Source organism: Eulemur rufifrons, chromosome 8, assembly GCF_041146395.1.
Source record: "Eulemur rufifrons isolate Redbay chromosome 8, OSU_ERuf_1, whole genome shotgun sequence".
NCBI classification, from domain to species: Eukaryota; Metazoa; Chordata; class Mammalia; order Primates; family Lemuridae; genus Eulemur; species Eulemur rufifrons.
The window spans coordinates 74,989,422-75,010,384 of record NC_090990.1 but is presented as its reverse complement, the minus strand read 5'-3'; the positions used below and the strand labels follow the sequence as shown (position 1 = coordinate 75,010,384).

General features: G+C 47.9%; 1 protein-coding gene across 8 annotated transcripts in view; it reads right to left on the bottom strand.

Annotated features, from left to right (window-relative positions):
* The window catches only part of SLC44A3 (solute carrier family 44 member 3), a 73,521-nt gene that overhangs the window by 32,167 nt on the left and 20,391 nt on the right, over window positions 1–20,963 (bottom strand). For all 8 annotated transcript variants that reach the window (XM_069478241.1, XM_069478244.1, XM_069478245.1 and 5 more), the window contains 3 exons: window positions 20,032–20,156; window positions 15,330–15,516; window positions 3,205–3,370 (listed from right to left, as the gene is read on the bottom strand). In XM_069478241.1, the coding sequence (XP_069334342.1) occupies window positions 3,205–3,370; window positions 15,330–15,516; window positions 20,032–20,156 (478 nt within the window). The remainder of the gene's footprint in view (window positions 1–3,204; window positions 3,371–15,329; window positions 15,517–20,031; window positions 20,157–20,963) is intronic.

The window sequence follows — 20,963 nt, the reverse complement described above, 5'->3', positions numbered from 1 at the left end:
ATAGTAATGCTGGGCTTATTAGGAAAAATAGCAGTTTTCTTCCCCCATTCCTAATTCCCTCTCCCTAGAGATAATATTTTAGCTGTTTATTCTGGCACTCACCCCCACACTTCAAAGTTGCATGTTCTTACTGCTATCTCCTGCTTTTCAGCTTCAGATATTGTCTACTGACCTTTCGACCATGGAAGATTCTGGTTTTATTTTCTTATACACCCTGAACCCGTCCCCCTCAAACACACTCTCATTTTCCCACCCTCTCTTCTTCCCAGCATAATTTAATTATACTGAAGTTTTTAGTTAATGTTTAGTGTTTATGTTTTTAGTACATAAATAATACACACTATGAATTATATTCACAATTGATCCAAGTACCATATTACAATTATATTTCCTTTCCTGTACAACTTTTGGTTTCTCCTTAACTTTTTCACATTTTTTGTTTGCTTGGATTTCCATGGGCTTCACTGAATGCTCATCAAAGTGTGAATCTTTTCTCAACATGTTCAAACACACTTGGTAGTCTCTCCATTTTCTTTTCTTTTCTCGGGGCCATGTCTCCTGGAGCCTGCTGTCCTCAGGTTCCACCCTGGACTGGATGTTTTCTACACCTGCTGCTTACCTACCCTCCTGGGAATTCCCTTCTCTTCTGAAACTCATGTTTTCCTCCCTGGCTTACTTATTATTAGTTTCAGTGGGGAACAGCCTTCCTAGAAAGGATGTGGGGAGGAGAATCCTTTGGGACTTTGTGTGCCTGAGTATGATTTTATTTTTCTTTACCCTTGACTGGTAGTAGGCATAGGTACAGAATTCTAGGTTGAAATAATCTTTCACTGGAATTTCATAGCCTTGCTCCACTGTTTTCCCAGTTTCGCGTTGCTGTTGAAAGTCAGATCCCATCTGGGTTCGTGATCTTTTGACTGTGATCTTTTTTTCCCTTGAGAAGCTTCTGGGATCTTCTCTTTACTCATGTCCTCCATCCCTGGAAAATTTTCTTTGATGATTTCCTTTTTTTCTATTTCTGTAACTCATATTAGTCAGATGTTGGGTCTCCCAAATTGATCCTCTAATGTTTTATCCTTTCTCTCCTATGTTCCGTTTCTTCATATTTTTATTCTACCTTTTGAAAGAGTTCTTTAACTTTATATTTTAATCTCTCAATAGAAAATGTTCACTTTTGCAATCATATTTTAAATCACTTAAGGGTCTTTCTTGTTCTCTCATTGTTCCTTTCTTTGGGGGGAGTTCTTGGTTTATAGATACCGTATTTCTTTGTTCTTTCTGATAATATTGTAGTTCCTCTGATTTTGTTTTGTGGTTTTCTTTTGCAACCTGCATTGTCTCTGTTATCCCTAAATTCCTTGGTTTTGTTTTGTTCATTTTGATCTCTTTCTTTTACTCTGAGCCTTTCTTCATATGTTTAATAATCGCTGGTGAACAGTTTAAATTTAAGAGTGAGGCTGTAAAGAGTAGCTTGGAAGCTCTGTGTGAGGGCACTGCTGTTGCCCGGTGAGCTTCAGTGTTTGGTTAGGAGTCAGGGAACCCGTTTCATTGGGGGCCCCCATGTGGCACTATCTGTAGGTCCTTGGGTTAGACAGTTTCCCAGGGAAGAATCCTCAAACCTCCTCCTAGGGGATATCAATGTGGCTGCCGACATTCTGGGAGCTGAGCCGTGGAATGTGGGGTGTCGTGGGGTCCTCGTTGTTCAGTATGTAGACTTCCCCATCTTCTGCTGGTGTGGAGGACGGGATCTGGGCATCTAACTGCTCCATCGGAACACTTTCAGCTCATCTTCAGAAGTACATTTTACATGTGGATTCCTGAGCCTCTCTGGGATCCTACAGCTCAGTTCAGCCTGCATCGTACTCGTCTCTCCTCACCCGGCCAACACACACAGGCTTCCTCAGCCTTCCCCAGTGCACTCGGAGTCACTACCCACCCAGCCTCTCTCCAGCTCTGCTGTCGGTGATGCTTCTCACCTGCTGTCATCGCCGCTCTGTTTCTCACTGTCCTTGCGTGTGTACGCCTTTTTCGTTCTTTCCTGATTTTTTTTGAGGGGCTGAAGAGAGGGAAGGGACTAGGAGATTAAATGCATATGCTTCACTGAAGTCCAGATTAAAAGCCCTCATTGAAAATGCTTTGGTTTTGTCACTAAGTAACACATAATTGCTCTGTCAGATAAATGGTACCTGCTGGCCAGTTTGGTTAGAATACTCTGCTTCCCTACTCAGGAGCAAGCAACACTCGGCGCCAAGGGCAACAGCCCCTCTATGAGTCCTCCAGAGTCTCTGATGATAGAGGTTCCCAAGGGCACCACTACATTAAAAACCCACAGTGCTTGTTATCATCAGGAGATAACCGCTCCACGGCATGAATCACCCCAGCCAACTGTCCTACCCCACGAAAACTCATGTTTATCTATTCATTTGGTTTGAGAGATTAGAGGGTCAGCCCTATCCAGAGTAAACTTCCTGTTCTGAGTCCAGCCCTGTCATTGTCCTGGCAGTGCTCCTGGGGCTCGTGGTCTCCACACTGCCCCCTGGAGACACATAAACACACACACACACACACACACACACACACACACGAGGTAAAAAGTGTTCAGGGTGTATGTGCTTGCATGTTTATGTACCATGTGTGCATGTCCTCAATTATTTTCATGAAGTAACGGGGTATAAACGTAGAAGCAAGAAAGCAAGTAATTAATGTTAACTAATAATTAAATGTGCATAAATTATACTTTATAGTTACATACAATTCCTTTAGGATTTAAAATTATTTTCTAAGCAAACATCCTGATATTACAGAGGACAAAGTGAGGTTCACAGAACTTACTGAAGTGTGTTCAAAATAGACCAGTAATTTTTTTTTTAAGTCTGAAGTCAATAAGAATGGATATTTACAGGGGAATTCAACCTTTCCTTTTAATCTTTCAATTCTAAGCAATATGATCACTTCCCTGTTTGGCTTCTTTCTAAATTTTCTAGCTTAAAGCAAGAGAGCTTGGAAACATGACAGATGTAAGGCATAACATTTCTTCTCACCACCAAGTGAGCATCCAGCCCAATCTTCAGCTTAATCTTTTACTCTTGCCAATCCCTTTTAAAGGGTCAAGTCAAAACTGCCAAATATCTTTTGAGATACACAACATGAAGCATGTAGACAAACCACATACACAAATCAACAGGAGAAAAACACTGGACCTACCTGTTGAAATAACAAGTCACCACTGCCCCAGCTATAGTCATTTGCTGGCATGCAAGGATGAACTCGCTAGTCCAGATGAGGCCAATTAAATGGTACCACCACATACACCGAATGTCCAGGAGAGGCTGATACTCCACTCGGCCACCTTCGATAACCTGGGCAGCTCCTACAGGTTAAAAACACAAACCTACTTTATCATCACTGTTTTCCTAAGCATGTAGGTGGTTCAACAGGCCACATTTCTTCATGCTTAGCCTTTGGCATTACACGAAGCACAGATGGCAAAGTGAAGTGTGAAGCGCCTACCATAATTTAAAATCTCCATAGCAAAAACTAAAAAATTGAGAACACACATTTAACTTCTAAATAATATCAACAATGATAATTACAGTGATGATTGGTAGGCAATTTCCAAGACACTTGACATATACTCTGATACTCATCCCACTTTCTAGATGTGAAAACAGGTTTGGAAGAGTTAGGTAACTTTTTGTAAAGTCTCATTGCTCATGATTAGTGGAAGAAGAATGTAAACCTGAACACACTGGACTCTAAGACCCAAGGTTTTGACTACATCCCTTTGTGATACAAACCAAACTTGTTACATTGATGAAATGACACAAAGCCATTAGAATCATGTTATAGAACCTTACTTGGCCAAACGCATAGACTTTATAAAAGAGAAAGAGACAAGGGTCTTTGTTTTCTCAAAGGGATTCAGTTCAGATTTCACTTCAAGAGCAACCTCTTCTAGCACATTTAAAATGTCTCCTGGACCTCAGTGTTAACCTTTCTAGGTTGAAATTCCAGCTTTACCCCTTTATGGGTAGCCTGGGACAAGTTATTTGGCCTCTCAGAGTTTTAGCCACCTTACCTAGAGTACCTATGCCCTGGTAGTAGTGTGAGAATGGAGTGACGTTACCTGGAAGGTGCTTGGTATAGTGCCTGCCCATAGAATTATCACTCCATCTGTGATGGGGGGGGGAACTTCCCCTTTGCCCCAGAAGGTTTGATGAAAGATCAACTCAAAGTAAAGCAGATTAGTAAGAGAAAGAGGTTTATTTACCATGTGCACAGGGATAATCACAGAGTGACTACCCAATATCCCAGTGGGGTCCAGAAAGTTATATACTGTCATTTTAGAAGGAGGGAGAGATGAGGAATATAGGTAATTCTCTTTAGGGGCAATTAATGGTTATTAGGGAGGATGAATAGATACTTGGGAGAATGAATGGGGGAAACAGATTGACTTGTAAATGATTCTCTTTGGAAATTAACTTAACCTAAGGGACAGGTATTATATTTAAAATGATTTGGGCCAGGTCTGGTTGCATTTTTGATCTTCTTTCCTATAATAACTGGGAGGGGAAGGGAAGTCGATTATTCTTTTTGATGGGTTTGTTTTTTATGAAGAAAGAGGGAAAACCTGTTGATTTCTAAGGGCCTTTAGTTCAAAAATACTCTTTATATCAAGGAGTCGTATTTTGGGGTGAAATTTCCTGAGCTCCTTCAGTGATGACGATGATGATGATGGTGATTAAATTGCAGGATCACAGTACTACATTCAACTGAGGCCAGCAAGGAAGTAATGTTCTGTCACTCACGTGGATACACACTGCTTTCCTTTCCCTCATCCAAAGAAGACCGTGAATTAGCTCTGCAGACACTGGTGAATCCAAACCCCAGCTTGGCGGCTGCATTTCATTTCTAGATGTTTTCCCACCATGGATTTTAAATCAACTACTGTCAGGAAGGAGATGGGCACTTTGGTCTTTAATGAAACCTACAACTTGAACAACATTTAAAGACAGTTTCACATTTCCTGTCATAGCTATAAATTGACTTTAGATTCATAATTCATGTGTCTTTAGACACTCACAGCAGGGTCTGTGAGAAGGAAAAGGGAGAAGATAGTCATGCTATAGAGCAAAACTGATTCTACAGACTAAGGCCGGTCTCAATTCTCTGTGCTGTATGTTCTGTGGAACAAGAGTCACATCACAAAAATAGTGGAACAGCTTTATTTACAGAGAGAAGTTAATCTTTTATCGAACACTGGGCTAATTTGGCTTGGAGGCAATCTCTGTTTCGGGTAAGGCAAGGATAAATGCCTATGCTTTTCCAAAATAGGCACGTTTCAGAAAACATTCCCAATTCCAAAGCAGGTGGCACCTCCCAATGAGAACACATGTTTAGGCAGATCAGGTCAGTGGGCTTTGAGAACCACTCTGGAATATCAGAAGTGCTCCGGGCCAGGGAACAAGCACACTGCTCCTCCTATAAGGCCCTCGAGCATCAGGGACAGATTATGGCTTTGCAAGAACAGGTTTATAATATCACATGGTGGGGGGAAACGCTTTCACGGAACAGGAGGGATGATTTCCTTAGACAGAGGTAAGTACCCAGGCCCTGGAAGCTGAGGGGCGTGGTCTCTCCCTTCGGCCGCCCTGTGCTGTCAGGGCACATGTTCACTCACCTCCCAGCTCAGCACACCGGTGGCAACAGTCAGAGAGTGGGGCAGCTCAAGTGATAAGATCTGCTTAGACTTTAAAGCCTTTGGCATTCCCCAAAGCGGAACCCATACCTTATTTTTGACGGATCACACTGTTGTTTTTGAACATCCTTATCAAAGCCATCTTCTATTTCTTTCCTGAGGTTCAGTCAAACCAGGCTGTTTATGGACCTCCCTTCAGGGCAGGGTTTCGAGCCCTCTCCATGCACCAGCTGACGTTCTGTTGGGGCTGGGGCCTTGGGTCCAGCATTTAGCATCACGCCTGGCCTCCCTGCACTACATGCCGGGAGGATCTTCCCTCCCCTCTCCGTTATGACAACCCAAAATGTCTCCAGATATTGCCAAATGCCATCTGGGGGGCAAACAGCTACGTGGGGGTGCTGCTTGAGAACCGCTGCTTTAAGAGAACATTATTGAAGAATCAGGCATTCTGGCTTCTGGGCAAAAGCCTGGAAACAGAAGTCGGATGCAGCCGAGAGCCTGTGCGTTACAGAGCCTGTGGGTGGGGCAGATGCGCTTACACGCGCACGACTGCCCTCTCCTGGATGGCTGTGTCAGTGCAGGCGACATCCCCTCCACACCACGCGCTGCCTTGCTACTGTGGACTGTACACCACAGCTCCTCCCACGGGTAGCTAGCGGGTGCCAGTGGGAACTGGGCCAAACATAGATCCCAAGATATGATGGATCTCGGAGGATGGTGGTGAAAAGGGCACTAAACTGGGAGAAGACGTGGTTTCAGGCTCAGCTGTGACACGTGTGACAAGCAATTTGGGCCACAGTTCTCTCACGGTAAAGATGAAGATAGTGAAGAAGACAAGCTTGAGACAGTGATTACAGGCTTGGGCGTGAGAGTCACACAGGCTAAGAGTTACCTCTCTGCACTGTCTTCTAATGGTTGAGCAAGCTCGGGCAAGTTGTGGGACCTTTTAAATAATCTGTTTCATCACCTCTAATCTGAGTATAGTAATACCTACTTCTCACACCCTTGGTGATCTCATCCTGTCTCGTGGCTGTAAATGCCACACATGCATCTGTCATGAGTAAGCACAGTAAATGCGTAAGGTGTTAGGAACGGTAGGTGCCATAGAGGGTCAGCTATAAATGAGAAATAGGTAGGTATGATTCCACTTCTGAAATTAACTTAATCATTGAGCATCTACTGCATGCTGGCATTACGCTGGACATTAGCTGTCGGGAAAAAAATGAAAGAGGCAAAAAAAATCACAAAGAAAATACCATCTGAGTGACTATCAGGAACTCAAATGTTCCCACGTTGGTCTATTTATTTCTCCTTCTTCGAGACAACTATTTTATAATTTTTTTCTGGAACCTCCAAGAGTTTCTTTCCCATCCTCACTCTTAGCCTATGACCTTACTTCCTGTTTCTCTGAGAAAACTGAAGTAATCAGAAAACCTTTGCTAGTGCCCACACGCCCCACCTACCTATTAATATCAACATATGTCCAAACTCTGAGCCCCTTCCTTTAATATGATAAACTGCCCACGATCCCGAGGCCAACCCCTCCACTAGATCCTACCCCTTCTTGAAGATATCTCTTTAGCAATTCTCTCCCTCTTCATCAAAATATTCCTCTCTAATGAATTATTCTTTGTGTGTTTTGTTTTTGTTTTTGTTTTTGAGACAAAGTCTTGCTCTGTTGCCCTGAGTAGAGTGCAGTGGTGTCATCATAGCTCACTGCAACCTCACACTCCTAGGATCAAGCGACCTCCTTCCTCAGTAGCTAGGACTATAGGTGCACACCACCACGCCCAGCTGATTTTTCTATTTTTAGTGGAGATAGGGTCTTGCTCTTCCTTAGGCAGGTCTTGAACTACTGAACTGAAGCAATCCTCTGTCTTTGCCTCCCAGAGTGCTAGGATTACAGGCATGAGCCAGCCCGTGGCCTTTAATGAATCATTCTTACAAATCTTTCACTTTTAAGAAAAATCTACTCTGGACTCTTTCCTCCTCCAGCTTCCTCCCTATTTCTCTGTTCCTCTTTACAGCCAAATTCCTCAAGATTGTAATTGCTTTTTCCAATTCTCTTCCTCCCACTTTCTCTTAACCTACTCCCATCATGAGCCCTTCTTTGCTCCACCCTGGGTTGCTAAATTCAGTGGGGAATCCTTAGTTCTGACCTTATTTATCAGCAGCATTCGTTACATTGAACCGTTCTCATCTCCATGAAACCCTTCACCTGGATCCCAGGGGCCATACTGAACCCTCCTCCTCTTCCTCCCCACTAGCCACTCCCTTTTGGTCTCTTTGCTTGTTCTTCCTTCTCTCCAGGGCATCTCAACGTGGAAGTGCCTCAAAGCACAGTCCTTAGATTCCTTCCCTTCTCTATCTACACGCATTCTAATCTTATGGTATTAAATACTATTAATATGCTCCCAAATTCCCAAATGTAAATCTCTAGCTGGGACATCCACCCCCGCCCCCAACTTCAGACTCACACAGCTAACTGCTTACTTTACACCTCCACTTGGTTGTCTAAAAGTCATCTCAATTAAAACCATCCCAAATTAATTTCTGATCTCCCCCTAAAATGCTCCACTCAAATTCTTGCCCCATCTTCATTTATGACAATCTCATCTTCTAGTTGCTCAGGCCACAACCCTCAGAGTCATCTTTAGCTCCTCTCTCTTTCACGTGCCTAGAGCCTATTAGCTCTATCTTCAAAATAGACACAGAATCCAATGTCATGCCCCTTGCACCATTACGACCCTGTTCCAAGCCACCATCATCTCTTCCCTAGATCACTGCTACTAAAATACAAGTCAGGCCAAGTTTCTATTCTGCTTAAAACCCTGTAAGGATTTCCATCTCAAACTGGAAGCCAACGTTCCTATAAAGGCCGGCAGGGCCCCAAGATCCGACCCTGTGCCTCCTCTGGTCCTTCCTGAGCCATGCTCTTCCTCAACCCCCATTCTGCCTGAACAGGCTTCCTTGCTGTGTCCTGGAACCCTGGCCTCTGACAGGTCCCTCTGCCTGGGATGTTTCCCCTTGCTTCAGACAGCTTCATGGCCCCGCCCTCCCTTCCTGCCAATCTTTGCGCAAGTATCACCTTCTCGATGGGGCTCCATCGCCAAATTTAAAATTGCACCCTCGCCCCATATGCATTTCCTATTCCTCCTTTCTTCTTTATTTTTCTCCATGCCACTTATCAGCTTTTAAAGTAAACTATAAAATTCACTTGTTTTATTTAATGCCTGTCTCCCTCCACCTTCCAAACTGGAAAGAAAGCTGTAACTCCAACATTTTTAACAGGGTCTCTCTAATAGTAAATGTTCAACAAATATCTGTTGAATGAATGAATGGATGGATGAATATATCTTCTTTAAGTAATATATTCTATCAAAGTGATTTGGAGACAACTTTCTAGAGATCTTCCAAGAGGACATCAGAATAATTGGGAGGAAATCTGTTGTGCGGCTAGCTATAAATCTGGATATTATCAGCAAGATTTAAAGCATTTCAAAAGACTAAGGTGATATAATGATCATTGTAAATGGCAGTTTCTTAAGGAAGGCAGCCCAGCTAGTTGGGATAATTCCCTAAAGGAAGCAGGCCCAACTTGGAAAGGCTTTACTTTCTAGCACATTCTGTGTACTTGGCCTCTTCCAGCCAACTGGCACAAGGGTCCTGCCAGTCCCCCAAGCCTGCTGGCACCCGTCCTGCCTGTGTCTCCCTGTGGCTTCAACTTATGCTCTGGCAGCATGAGGATTAGGGAAAAAGAGAGGAAATTCTCATTGACAGAGAGCCTATGACTTACTGAGTTCTTCCCATGTGTACATTTCATTTAATACTCAGGACCCTGGTGTAAAATTACTCACTGAGTCAGCACACCCCCACTAAACCCATTCAGCTGTGGCACTTCGAGCTAAGAGACACAGAAAGAAAAAGACACTGAGTCCCTGTCCTCAGGTATTCTTACTCTCGTGGGATAACAACACATCTTGCTTTATTGTTCTTCATAGCACTTGTCTCCATGGGACTTAGAATACACTTACTTTCTGCCTCTCTCCCCCCCACTAGAACGTAAGGAGAGCAGGGCCGTTGTCTTGCTCACTGTGGGCACACAGTAGGCACACAACGCTGACATAGTAGGCATGCAATCAATATTTGTTGAAAGAATGAAGAACATAAAATATGCAAGGAGAAAGTGAAGAAGAAATATCTAAGTATGGCTGAGAAATTTATAGATTTTTAAGAAATATAATACTTGAAACCAATCTTGAAGGATGGCTAGTTTGAGAAGAAGTTTGTGGCAGAGAGTTGGGGCGAGAGCTGGGCAGGGCAGGGGATTCTAGAGGAAGATGGCCCGCAGGAGCAAAGGCGTGGAGGGGTGCGTGGACCCCACTCTCCTTTGCACCTTCCCAAAGGGACCACAAGCTTCTGAAATGCAGGAGCTGTTTCAATCTGTCCTGTGCAACCTCCCTTCACTCCGTTCCTGGGACGGGGCTGGACTGCCAGCAGCCTTTTCCAAAATAACTTCAATAATATTCTAGATCTCTGATAACTTAAAAAAAAAAAAGAAAAGAAAAAACAGTTTTCTTTTAAACCGTGTTCTCAAATATGCCAGGCAGATCTGAGAATAAACCACAGAGCTGAAGGTAGTACTAGATGTTCCTTAGTAAACACTAATTCCTAATATAAAAAACACATATGGCCCCTTATTTGCAAAGCAAAGCTCTCATCCGGTCTCAGCTTCCTAACATCCTTGTGAGGCAGCCTCATGTCACGGTTCCATTGCCAAAATGGCAAAGAGGGAGCAAGGCAGGCCAGAGCCAGCCGGGTTCTCAGGTCATCTGATGGAAACCCTGTCTGACCCTGCCGCCTCTTTCCAAGCCTGGCTCTGTGCCTGTCCCAAGCACCCCGCGTATGCCGTGTACAGCCCTGTGACCACTCTTCCGACCGCAGCACAGACCTCGAGGGAAGCTCTCAGCTCCTGCCAAATGGGCCTCTTCCATTGCACAGGCTCTGGGGCTGCGACTCCTTGAGGACCTCGGGGGTAGCTGCATCATCCGGCTCTTTCCAATGCATCCATAGCACCTGCTGGATTCCCAAGGTCACTACAGTTTCCACCTTCTCCACTGGATTCTAGTAGTCACTGTCACATTGCCGGTTGCAAACAAGTCACAATGGGCTAATGTATATCACTGCTGGGGGAGCCTTGCTATGCTCTGCTGAAAAAAATCCCCAAACAAGACACAACTTGTCACCTAGTTCACAGACTGATTAATAGTCACCGGCGAAATAGCTCATCTGGGCAAAAACAACAAACCTAAGTTCATACCTATCTTTTTTTTTAAACAGTAAAATACTAATTCATTCCACCATCTGACACAATTAAAAAAACTCAGAATTAAGCCCCACACACACTCGGGCACTAGGCTGAAGAGTGCGCGTGTCCTCCCTGTCAGCACCTGTGATGTTAAATGGGACAACCGCTGGGCACTGTGCCACCCACATCACGTGGCGGGAAGGCGGCTCACAGTCTCTCTCAAGGGCAGCTGGGGCAGCTTCCGAAGATCAAAACATGGAGTAGCTGCTGACCTGCCGGCCGAGAGCCAGGGCATCCTGGCAGGGGTGAAAAGGCCTTTGCAAACAAAGGGGATTCTGTGCACCTGGGTCGGCCCCCAGGCGGGTGGGAGGGAGAGCCAGGCGGCCTGAGGGGACGATCTGGTTTCTGCGATGCCCAACTCTGGTGGGAGGGAGGCCGTGGCTCTGTGTCACACCTTCTCTCCCGAAAAGCCTAAAATAACCTGCACGCAGACAGATACCTGTTAGGTCCCGGACCCCCTTTCCTTCCCTGCCCTTCTATTGCTGTTGCTCTCTCGGTTTGCTCCTTGCCCTGATGGAGAATGTCACTCTTCAATGCAGGGCCCTACAAGCCGGTGGTAGAAAAACCTGCTATTAATACCTTCAACCACGAAGAAGAACCTCGCGTCTCCCTGTGCTTCCTGACCTCAATGCCTGGGGCTCAGGGAGGGGAGGTTATGTGGCACATGCTGGCAGCTCACCCCCAACTCAGCCCTGGGGCGTGTTCCTCTCTGACTTCACCCCACAACTCTCAGGGCTGGGCTCTCCCCTTGATTCTGTGAGCAGGCCCTGTCCTTGTATTGCCCTGACCACCCCCAAGCCTGAATCCCCTTGCTTCTTTCTGTATTTTCTGACATGGCAATTTCTGGCCTATCCTCTGAGAAGCCTTCCCTGTCTCACAAAGTGGGTGAGAGCCTCATTCTAGTGCAATCAAAGCTCCCCAAATTTCTATCCTCAACCTTTACTGCGACCACATGTTTACCTGTCAGTCTGTCTGCTCAGCTCTAGGCACCATGGGCACAGAGACCACCTCGGTCTTGTTCCTACCTCTCCCCAGGGCCTCGCCCAGTGCCTCGTCCCCATAGCCCTCACCAAGTACCTGTGAATTCAAGGAAGAACAAATGTGTCCGACTCTGAGACATCGGGAGTCTCCCACAGACGCAATTCCCTTTATCCAGCTGCACGGCCAACAGGGGCCAGCAGGCTGGGCTGGCTGGGGGAGGAAGGTCCCTCACTGTCCTGAGCCACGTTCCCTAAGACCTCACCCTTTCTCCAGTGACTCTCCAGCCGCAGGGCTCAAGGACTGCAGTGCACCACGCCCTGCCACCTCCTGCCATCCTCCCTGAGCTGCCTCTGGCTGTCAGTTTCGGCCCTGTTGTGTTGCCCGGAGGACGCAGGCCCCAGACACCACATCATGGGCACCACCTGCATGTGCCAGCCTGCTGCTGTGGTCCCCAGCACTGCTTCATCTTGAACAGACAGACTGGAGGAGGCCTAGGTTTATTTCCATAGCTTTGTACCAAAGACACAAAGGAAGCGAGAGGCAGTAGAAAGAGCACAGGTTCTATTTTAAAGCTCTGGAGTCAGGGGGAGTGTCACACTTCCCAACTGTGTGTGACCCTCCGCAAATGACTTACTCGGAACCTCAATTTTTTTACCTGTAACTTGAGCATAATGACACATCCGCCACAAGGGGGTGAGACGTTTAGAGCAGAGAACATCAGAAAGCACTCAGTACAGAGCTTAGAATCTAGGACATTTCCAACAAAGGCTTGTTCCCCTCCACGAGCCAGGCCCTGCCTTCCCTTCTGATCATGACTGAGAAGACTACAAGTGAGCTGGAGGACTGCTCACTCTTGAGGCTTCTGCCTGTCTCACAGTATCTGTTGTTCCCTCTTTTCTTGGTACTAGACCCTCTAATTTTAAACCTGTGCGTGGCTGCCCATTTCCTGGCCTCCCTTGCAGATAGGTGTTTCCATGGAACTAAGATCTGGCCAACGGGGTGCAGGCGGAAGGCCGCCTGTGACTTCTGGAGGGGCGAACTCATCCTCCTCCCTGGCGCCTTCCTACCGGCTGGAGTAAGACATGGTGGGGGAGACTGACCCAAACTCAGCTACTCCCAACTACAAGGTGGAAGCAAAGGGTGGAGGTTGTAGAACAGGAAAGAAGGCGCCTGAGTCTCTCACCTCTGGAAGATGATGCTGGTGTTGGGACTCAGAAAACTATACCCCAAAATGAAGGCCTCAGAAGCAGCCTCTGAAGCAAAAGTTTCTCTCTGGCCTTCTCCTGCCTGCCTCTCAGTCCCATTCTCCCCGAGGCCGACCATAGAAACCAGAATCCCTCTTCCCCAAAGCCAGCCATAAAACCTAAAAATATCACTCTAACTTCCTTTCCACCTTTCTGTATAAAAACTGGCCATAAAGAAATCATCAGACCTACCTTGTCTGACTGTAGGTCATAAGACCCCCATTCCAGAGAGGGCCCTGCCCCACAGCCAGAAGGAAGAAATGCGCTCAGGGAGACCAAGAAGAGTCTACACAGGCCTTGCTGGATTTCCCCACTCAGTCTATCAGGATTAGATCACACCTTTTTTGTCCAGTCACCTTTCTACATGGCTGTCCATACTTCGTTGACCATAAGCATAAAAATGGACAATTTCTCCTGTATCTTTGGGTTTTCATTCTGAAGGCTCCTGTGTACGTGTTAATAAAATTTGTATGCCTTTTCTCCAATTCATCTGCCTTTTGTGAGTTGGTTTTTCAGCGAACCTTCAGAGAGAGGGTGAAGGGGAAGGTCTCCCTGCCCCTGCCCCTGGCCTGGATCGCCTCCTCAGGGATTCATCTGTGCAAGAGAGAAATTATCTCACGTCTTGTTTAAGCCACTGTTGTTTTGAGTTTTCTTTTACTCCCAGACAAACCTCATCCTGACTAATTATAGCCCTGTCCCTGTGTGACCAAGGCTCCTCCCGGGATAGTCATCCGGAGTTCATCGCAGGCCTCCAGGGAGCATCCGGAGACCCCAGCAGAGGGTGTGGCATCTCTGAAGCTGGCAATGGGGGTTCCCAGCGCTGGGGCCGCGGACCATCTGGCCTCCGAGGCAGCGGGGAACTCCAGAGGAGCGGGAAGGGAACGGAATTCGCTAAGCACCTACTACATCGTGGTTGTTCTTACAGATGACTGGAGCACTAAGGGACAAAATAGGCTGGATAAAGCGTGAAGAAACTGCACTGGCCTTGCTGATTTGCCATCTGCTGTGGCTCTCATCTGCCTGGTGACAGTCTCAGAAAGCAGCTTACTCTTTTGTACCTGCATCCAAGTGTCAATCTGGGCCTTAATCAAATCAAACAGTGGCATCAGAAAAGACCTGGAACAGTGCCACTCGGAGTGTGCTCCACAGACCAGCCGCCTGTCCTCACACTGCTGGTCGCTGCTCCGCAGGGACACGGGAACTCAGGCCTGAACGCACCAACTGCCTCCCTGAGCGCACCGTTTCCTTTAGCTGATGTTTTTCCCCATAGCGAGACAGTCTCAGTGAAGGAAGCAGTGGAGTGATCGCATTCTGGCACAAGCTCCTTATCTGGTGTCAGACAACACTGTGAATAGCGCTGCTTTAGAATATGGCTGCCCTGCCATGGAGCTTTAAAAATAGGTATTACTATATACGTGGTCCCATCCCAAACCAAGTGAATCAAAATCTCTGAGGATGGGGCCCAGGTATCTGTATTTTAATAAAGTACTGAAGCTGATTAAGGAATACCCCTGGGGGAGAACCACTATTTCCATATGCTAGGAGGATGGAGGAAACGGTATTATCTTTTCAGGGCCAAAGCAATGTGACCTTCTTTCTCTATGTACTTGCTTTAAACTTAAACTCTGCTGGGCACAATAAATTTTTAATAGCATCTTTCCTGGGTTCTTCTTTATCACCTACTGATTGGATAGGGGTTGGCGAATTACCTTGGATAAAATTTATACCTGGAGACATTTGATAATATTCTTTCCCACAGTTTCATACTGTAGTTTGTCCTAAAACTTTTAGTCCTTACTGAAGTTATTCTCTCATGAAACACAAACCCAGCTTCCTTAAAGCCAACACAAAAGAGGAAAAAGACCCTCCCACTTTCTCCCAGGACAGAGCCCCCAGCACCACCACTGTTGTGATCAGACACCTCTGGTGGCACGAGAGGGTTGGTGCCTACAGAAACAGGCCCATCAATGGCCCCAAGACGGTGACGTCTGGTGTGTATGACTCTAAGGAGCTGGAACCCACACCCACTGTCCCTTACCTGCTGTCCCCAGGCTCAGCAGCACAGCCACCCAGAGGACCCAGAAGAAAATGAGGATGGCAAATGTCCACAGCGGCTGGAACAGCAGGAAAGGAGAGCTGCTGATGGCTTTATTTGTGACTTGGAAAAGCTCGACTGCCAATTTTGTTCTCTTTCTGAGAACAAAAATCAAGACAAGCAGGACTGCCTGGTGAGAAAGGGGTTAGAGCAAATTATTTCAAGATAATGCAGAGCTGGATAGAGCCAAAAACAAACCCTGTTTTACTGATATCTTGGCAAACAGCTCTTTTAAGATAGCTACTCACTACTTTTCTTATAATTGAACAGATACATTCTCAAGCACTAATTGAGCATCCAGTGTGTGCTGGCCCCTATGCTAAATCTTATAGACATACCAGTGAACAAGACACAGTCCCTCCCTAAGGGACTTCGTAGTCTGCTGAGAAAGCAAGAGAAAATGAGAATAAGGTCCTCTAGGGTCAGGGAACTGTCTTGCGTTGCACCTCCCCATCCACAGAGCCCAAGATGATACTGCAGACGGGCAGGGGAACGTGAGGCTGCCTGGGGGGGGAAAGACAGTAATTATGTGCCTTCTTCTCTACTGGCTTTTCCCTTCCTGAATATAAATATCTACAAATCTCACATATTAATGAAGCAAACCATTTTGCACCCCCCATCTCCATCCTGCCACTACCATCTCTCTCTCTCTCTCTCTCTCTCTTTCTCTCTCTGTCCCCACAGCCATGCTTCTTGGCTCGTTTCTACCCACCATGCACTTCATATCCCACCTCATTCTGGAACCACCCTCAAACCTCCAGACCCCAACACTCTCCCGCAGCTGCTCTCCCTCAGGCCACTTCCTGTGACCTCCTGAGTGTTTAATCCAATGGAAACATTCCAGGTCTTGCTTGTCCTCAGCCTGGCATTCCAATCCTCTGTCCACTCCTTTCTCAAAACTTCCAAAATCTTCTCTCCTTTGGCTTTTGTGATCTTTCTTCTGGCTCTCCTACTTCTTTGGCTGCTACATCTTGGGATCTTTTGGGGGTGTATTCTGCTCCTCTGTGGTTTTAGCATCCTTCCTAGATGCTGACAGCCTTCAAACCAAAACCCCCAGCCTCCCCCTTCTCCAGGTGCTGGATGTGTAAGCACCTCAGTTACTGACAAGGCCGTGGATGTGCTAGAGTCTCTCAAACTCTGCTTGTCCTGGATCAGTCATTGTCTTCCTGCTAAAGCCTCCTCTTCTCCCTGCATTCCTCAGCTCCAGTGGCCTTGATTTTTCTGGACTCTCCAAAAATAAGTTAGGTTCCTCTCTTGTATACCCCCATTTTATCCCATACTTACATTATTATAATGCTTAATAGATTCCATAAATGTCTACTTGTCTGAGTTTCCCATGAGATTAAGCTCACAGAGAGCAGGGCCATCCCCTATGGTCAAGGACTGGCAGAGTACGCAGTGCAGTCCCAGTCACCTCTGATGATTCGGTTTCCTAAATACCTCTCACGTGTCCTCACTGCTGATGACACAGCTCAAGTCTCATCCTCTCTTCCACACCCTAGTAACCTCCTCCTTAGCTTTCTGCATTTTCCACCCCACCCTCACCTCAATCCCTCCTCCATCCCATAGCTAAAGGGACCGTTGTGAAGGGCAATGCTAGGGATCCCGCTTCTGTACTCAAAATCCACCCATGGCTCCCTAGTGCTCTGGATAAATGAAGATCAAACTCATTATCATCGCAGACCAGGACTTTCCTGACACGACCCCTCCCTGCACCTGCATCTCAGGCTTTCAACAAGGGAACTTCCTGCAGGTCGCTCTCTGGCCCCTGTGACCCCACACATGCTGTCCCCTTGGCCTGAGATGCCCTTTCTCTTCCAGGTGGGTGGAACATCCCTGCCCGCAATGATCTCACAGTCAAGTGGAGGAAAGATGGCAGAGGACAGTGGGATAAACTGCAGAAGCAGCCACAGACCTGGGAGCAGAGACTCCTGGCCGTGCCTGGGAGCGGGTGTCAGGAGAGGCCCAGGGAGACACCCAGAGGAGACTGTTCCCTTGAAGAGGCTGCGGAGGAACTCCCATCTGTGTTCTCACTGCCTACCACTATCGACAAGGAGGAGGGACTTGTTTTTTATTTAAAATTGTAATGAAACAAAGTGATAAAATCATTAGAAACTTGGCTTCTAGCTGCTCAGTGGAATGTTGACATATGTGTGCATTTAAATGGGTCTGTGTTTTTACAGCTTGTGCTAGATAAGCACATGATGCCCTTCTGGACACGCAGCAGAAGTGGTGCTGGGCTGGGCAGCGCCAGCGCACCACACAGGGCCAAGACTGGACTTCACTCTGCTGGGCTCTAAGCTTCTAAGCTTCGGGGGGCTTGTTTCTGCCTGTCCTCCTGGACTGATGCCCTGAGGTGAACATTTAACACCATTCACCCCATATTCCTCATTGTTGCTAGCAGTTATACAGAAACTGCCTAAACATAAATAACGTTCCCAGGTGGCCCCTGTGTTCCCAGAATAATGGTCTCAAGTGTATTTGTATGGCAGCTTCTGGGAACTCGGGAGGCAGGAACACACCCCCACCCAGGTGGTCCAGGTAGTGGATGGGGATCTCTCTGGGATTCAGGCCACCAGGTGGGGCTTTCTGGGTCACTGCTGGGCTACAACACGGGAGGGGGGATTAAGATGGGGGCTCTGAGGTGAGTGAGAAGGGGCAAGGGAGGTGACCCTTGTCCTTGTCCTCTCCTGCTAATGTTGGTTTTCCCCTTTCTTTCCCTTCTAGGAAGCAGGAGTGGGAAAGGCGGGTGTGGAGGGGAAGAGGAGCAGTGGATCACTTCTCTTCCCCTTGGAGACCAGTGCTGGGGCTGGGAGTGGTGCCTGACCAGGGGGACAGAGCGTGGCCCTCCCATGCAGGCCCTGTGCAGGGGTGTGCGGGAGCAGCAGGGCGTGGAGCAGGGCAGGCCGGGGCTTCCCTGGGCAGAGCCGCCCTCTCACCTCACAGCCAGCCCTGCTTCCCCTGACTCAGTTCTCCAGGTGAGCAAGTGAGGGCCGCCCGCCGGCCAGGTCGCCTCTCTGGGGAGTGCTGAACTTCGAGGTGGACGGGCCCCTGGGGAGGAGGGAGGCCCACACGCTGTGGGCAACGTTGCGGTAGCATTCCTAACAGACAGGGGAGGAGACGGAGGCGTGCAAGGCCAAGGCACTTCCCCTGGTCACAGAGCCGGTAGTGGGGCCTGGATCTGAGCACAGGCCTGTGACTGCAAGGGCTGGGCTCTTGCCCTGTGCGCGGCGTCATGACACCGCTTGCTGTGTAATTCACCTTGTCATGGGGCGTGGGCTCTGCGTGCTTTTGTGCTTTATGCCTCGCTGGCTCCGCAGCCGAGTGCAGAGCCCTGTGCATCCCAGAGGCTGCGCATAAACGGCGATGATGGCGAGGAATCTGGGGCCCTTCTGAGGACGAGTGGAGGGGGCTCACCCGGCACCCGGCACTCTGTCGGAACTCAGGCCAGATGAACGGGACATGAGCGCTGGCTCCGCTCTGCCCTCTGTAGCAGCCCCTGTGCGGAGCTCACCCACACAGGCGAAAACTGCCTCTCTCTGCTCTCACAGCCTCCCCTCTCCTTAACCTCAGCCTGACCCTGGCATCTGGGTGGCGGGAAAGGTTCAGTGTGTGAAGACAATGGGAGGTCTCCCCAGCTCCCAGCCCCTGTGCCCAGCAGCCCCACACCCCGCCTGGCGTGCGGGAGCCATTTCCTCTGCAGCCTCCTTCACAGACCTGCTGGGCTGGGGACAGGCCCTGCCCGAGACGAGGTGAAACAGGTGCTTCACTTTATGGTACCTGGCACATTTTATGTGAAGAACACAAACCTGAAACTGTACCGTAGAAAGAAGAAAACGTGAAAACTGCACCAAAGACGGGAACTGAAGGATTTCCTGAGGGAGGCCTGAGTCGGTGAGAGAAGCTCCATTTGCTGCAAGATTTAACAAGCATGTGGAAATCCTGCCCTGCTGCTTCTCCATCAAATAGTCAGTGACACAACACGCCAGCAACAATGACCGTGGGTCACCTGAAATCAATTCTGGACTCTTCTCGGGGTCTTGTGATTGGAGCACTCGTAAGGCCACCTGGAGAGTGACCGGCACGACTTCTGTGTTTCAACCACCCTCCCCCAACAACCAGTATCTGCTGCCTCAATGTTCTGAGTGAGCCTGTTTTCAACCAGGGAGTTCACCGAGGAGGCAGCAGGTTCTCTGGAAACCAAAATAAGCCGGTGGCCAGCAGGCTTGGAAACAAAGGGCTCTGCGTGCTCGAGGGCAGTGGGAGCTGTGTCCCCCCGAGAGCCGGGCATCGTCTGGCTGGCAGGGGCGCTGCGCCTCACAGGCAGGGGTGGGGACCGTCATAAGCCTGCCCCTGTCCATCCACAGTGTCACCTCATAGCCCCTTGGGGCTGAAAACAGCCAAACAGCAAGGATACCAGATCAGTCCCTGGGAGATGGCCGAAATGATTCAGAAAGAACTAAGACTGTTTTTCTTATTTTTTGAAGGTTTTGATTTATGTCTGTACAGGTATCTCAAATCCAAAGAAGGCACATTCAGAGGTGAAGGACAAACAAATTCTAGTTGTTTTTGGCCAGAATTCAATGATCTGGAGTGCAGTGTTCTGGCTGGCTACTCGACCTACTGCTGGAAGGGCGTTTCTTACCGTGGTAACTGTGGATACAATAGCGAACCCCAGCACACACTTCATATTTTCCCTTTCTGTGTCCAATTCTATGCTGAGGTCGTTGGTGTAGTCATAATACAGCCACCACAAGACACCGCAGACAACTGGAAAGCAAACAGCAGTGGAGCTCAGCACGTGTGCCATGAGATAACCTCCCCCGGCAGGCAGAACCAGACCAGCCCAGACACTGCCAGCGCCTGGGTGGTCCCGGTCAGGCAGTGGGTCCCAAATCCTGAGGCGCTCTACAGCCAACTGCGACCCCAGAGAACAGGTGCCCAGCCAGGTCGGGTCTGGATGTGAGCAGGAAGGAAACCGCACAGAGAGGATAGTCAGGTGACCAATGTCAGAGTCCAAGGTCTAAACTGTTCCAGCAAGCTCTGCTGGGGACAATCCTATGGGGGCCTGGCTATTGGTTTCTCACCCACAAAACCAGGTGGATGTGCCTGGCCTGCTGGAATTACGTAAGTCAGAGAGGCTCACTCTGAAGACACCCTGATTCTGCAAATACTCTGCATGTAGGTACGAAATACCACCTTTTGCCGTATCTACAGTAACTATAGAAAGGTCAGTTGTCTTTACGAATTGTAGATGAGGAAAAGCGTCCCTCACAAGTTATTGTACCTGTCCTTCAAGACAGGGCTACAGGGGCTCTATGTGGATACGGGAAGAGCTAATTATTTAGGGGAATGAAACATTATGGTCATATCAGTTATTAAGACTTAAAATACAGTCATGCACCACATAACGATGTTTTGGTTAATAACAGACTGCATATATGATGGTGGCCCCATAAGATTATAATACTGTATTTTTACTATACCTTTTCTATGTTTAGATGTGTTCAGGTACACAGACACTTACCCTGTGTTACGGCTGCCTGCAGGATCGAGTACAGTAGCATGCTGTACGGG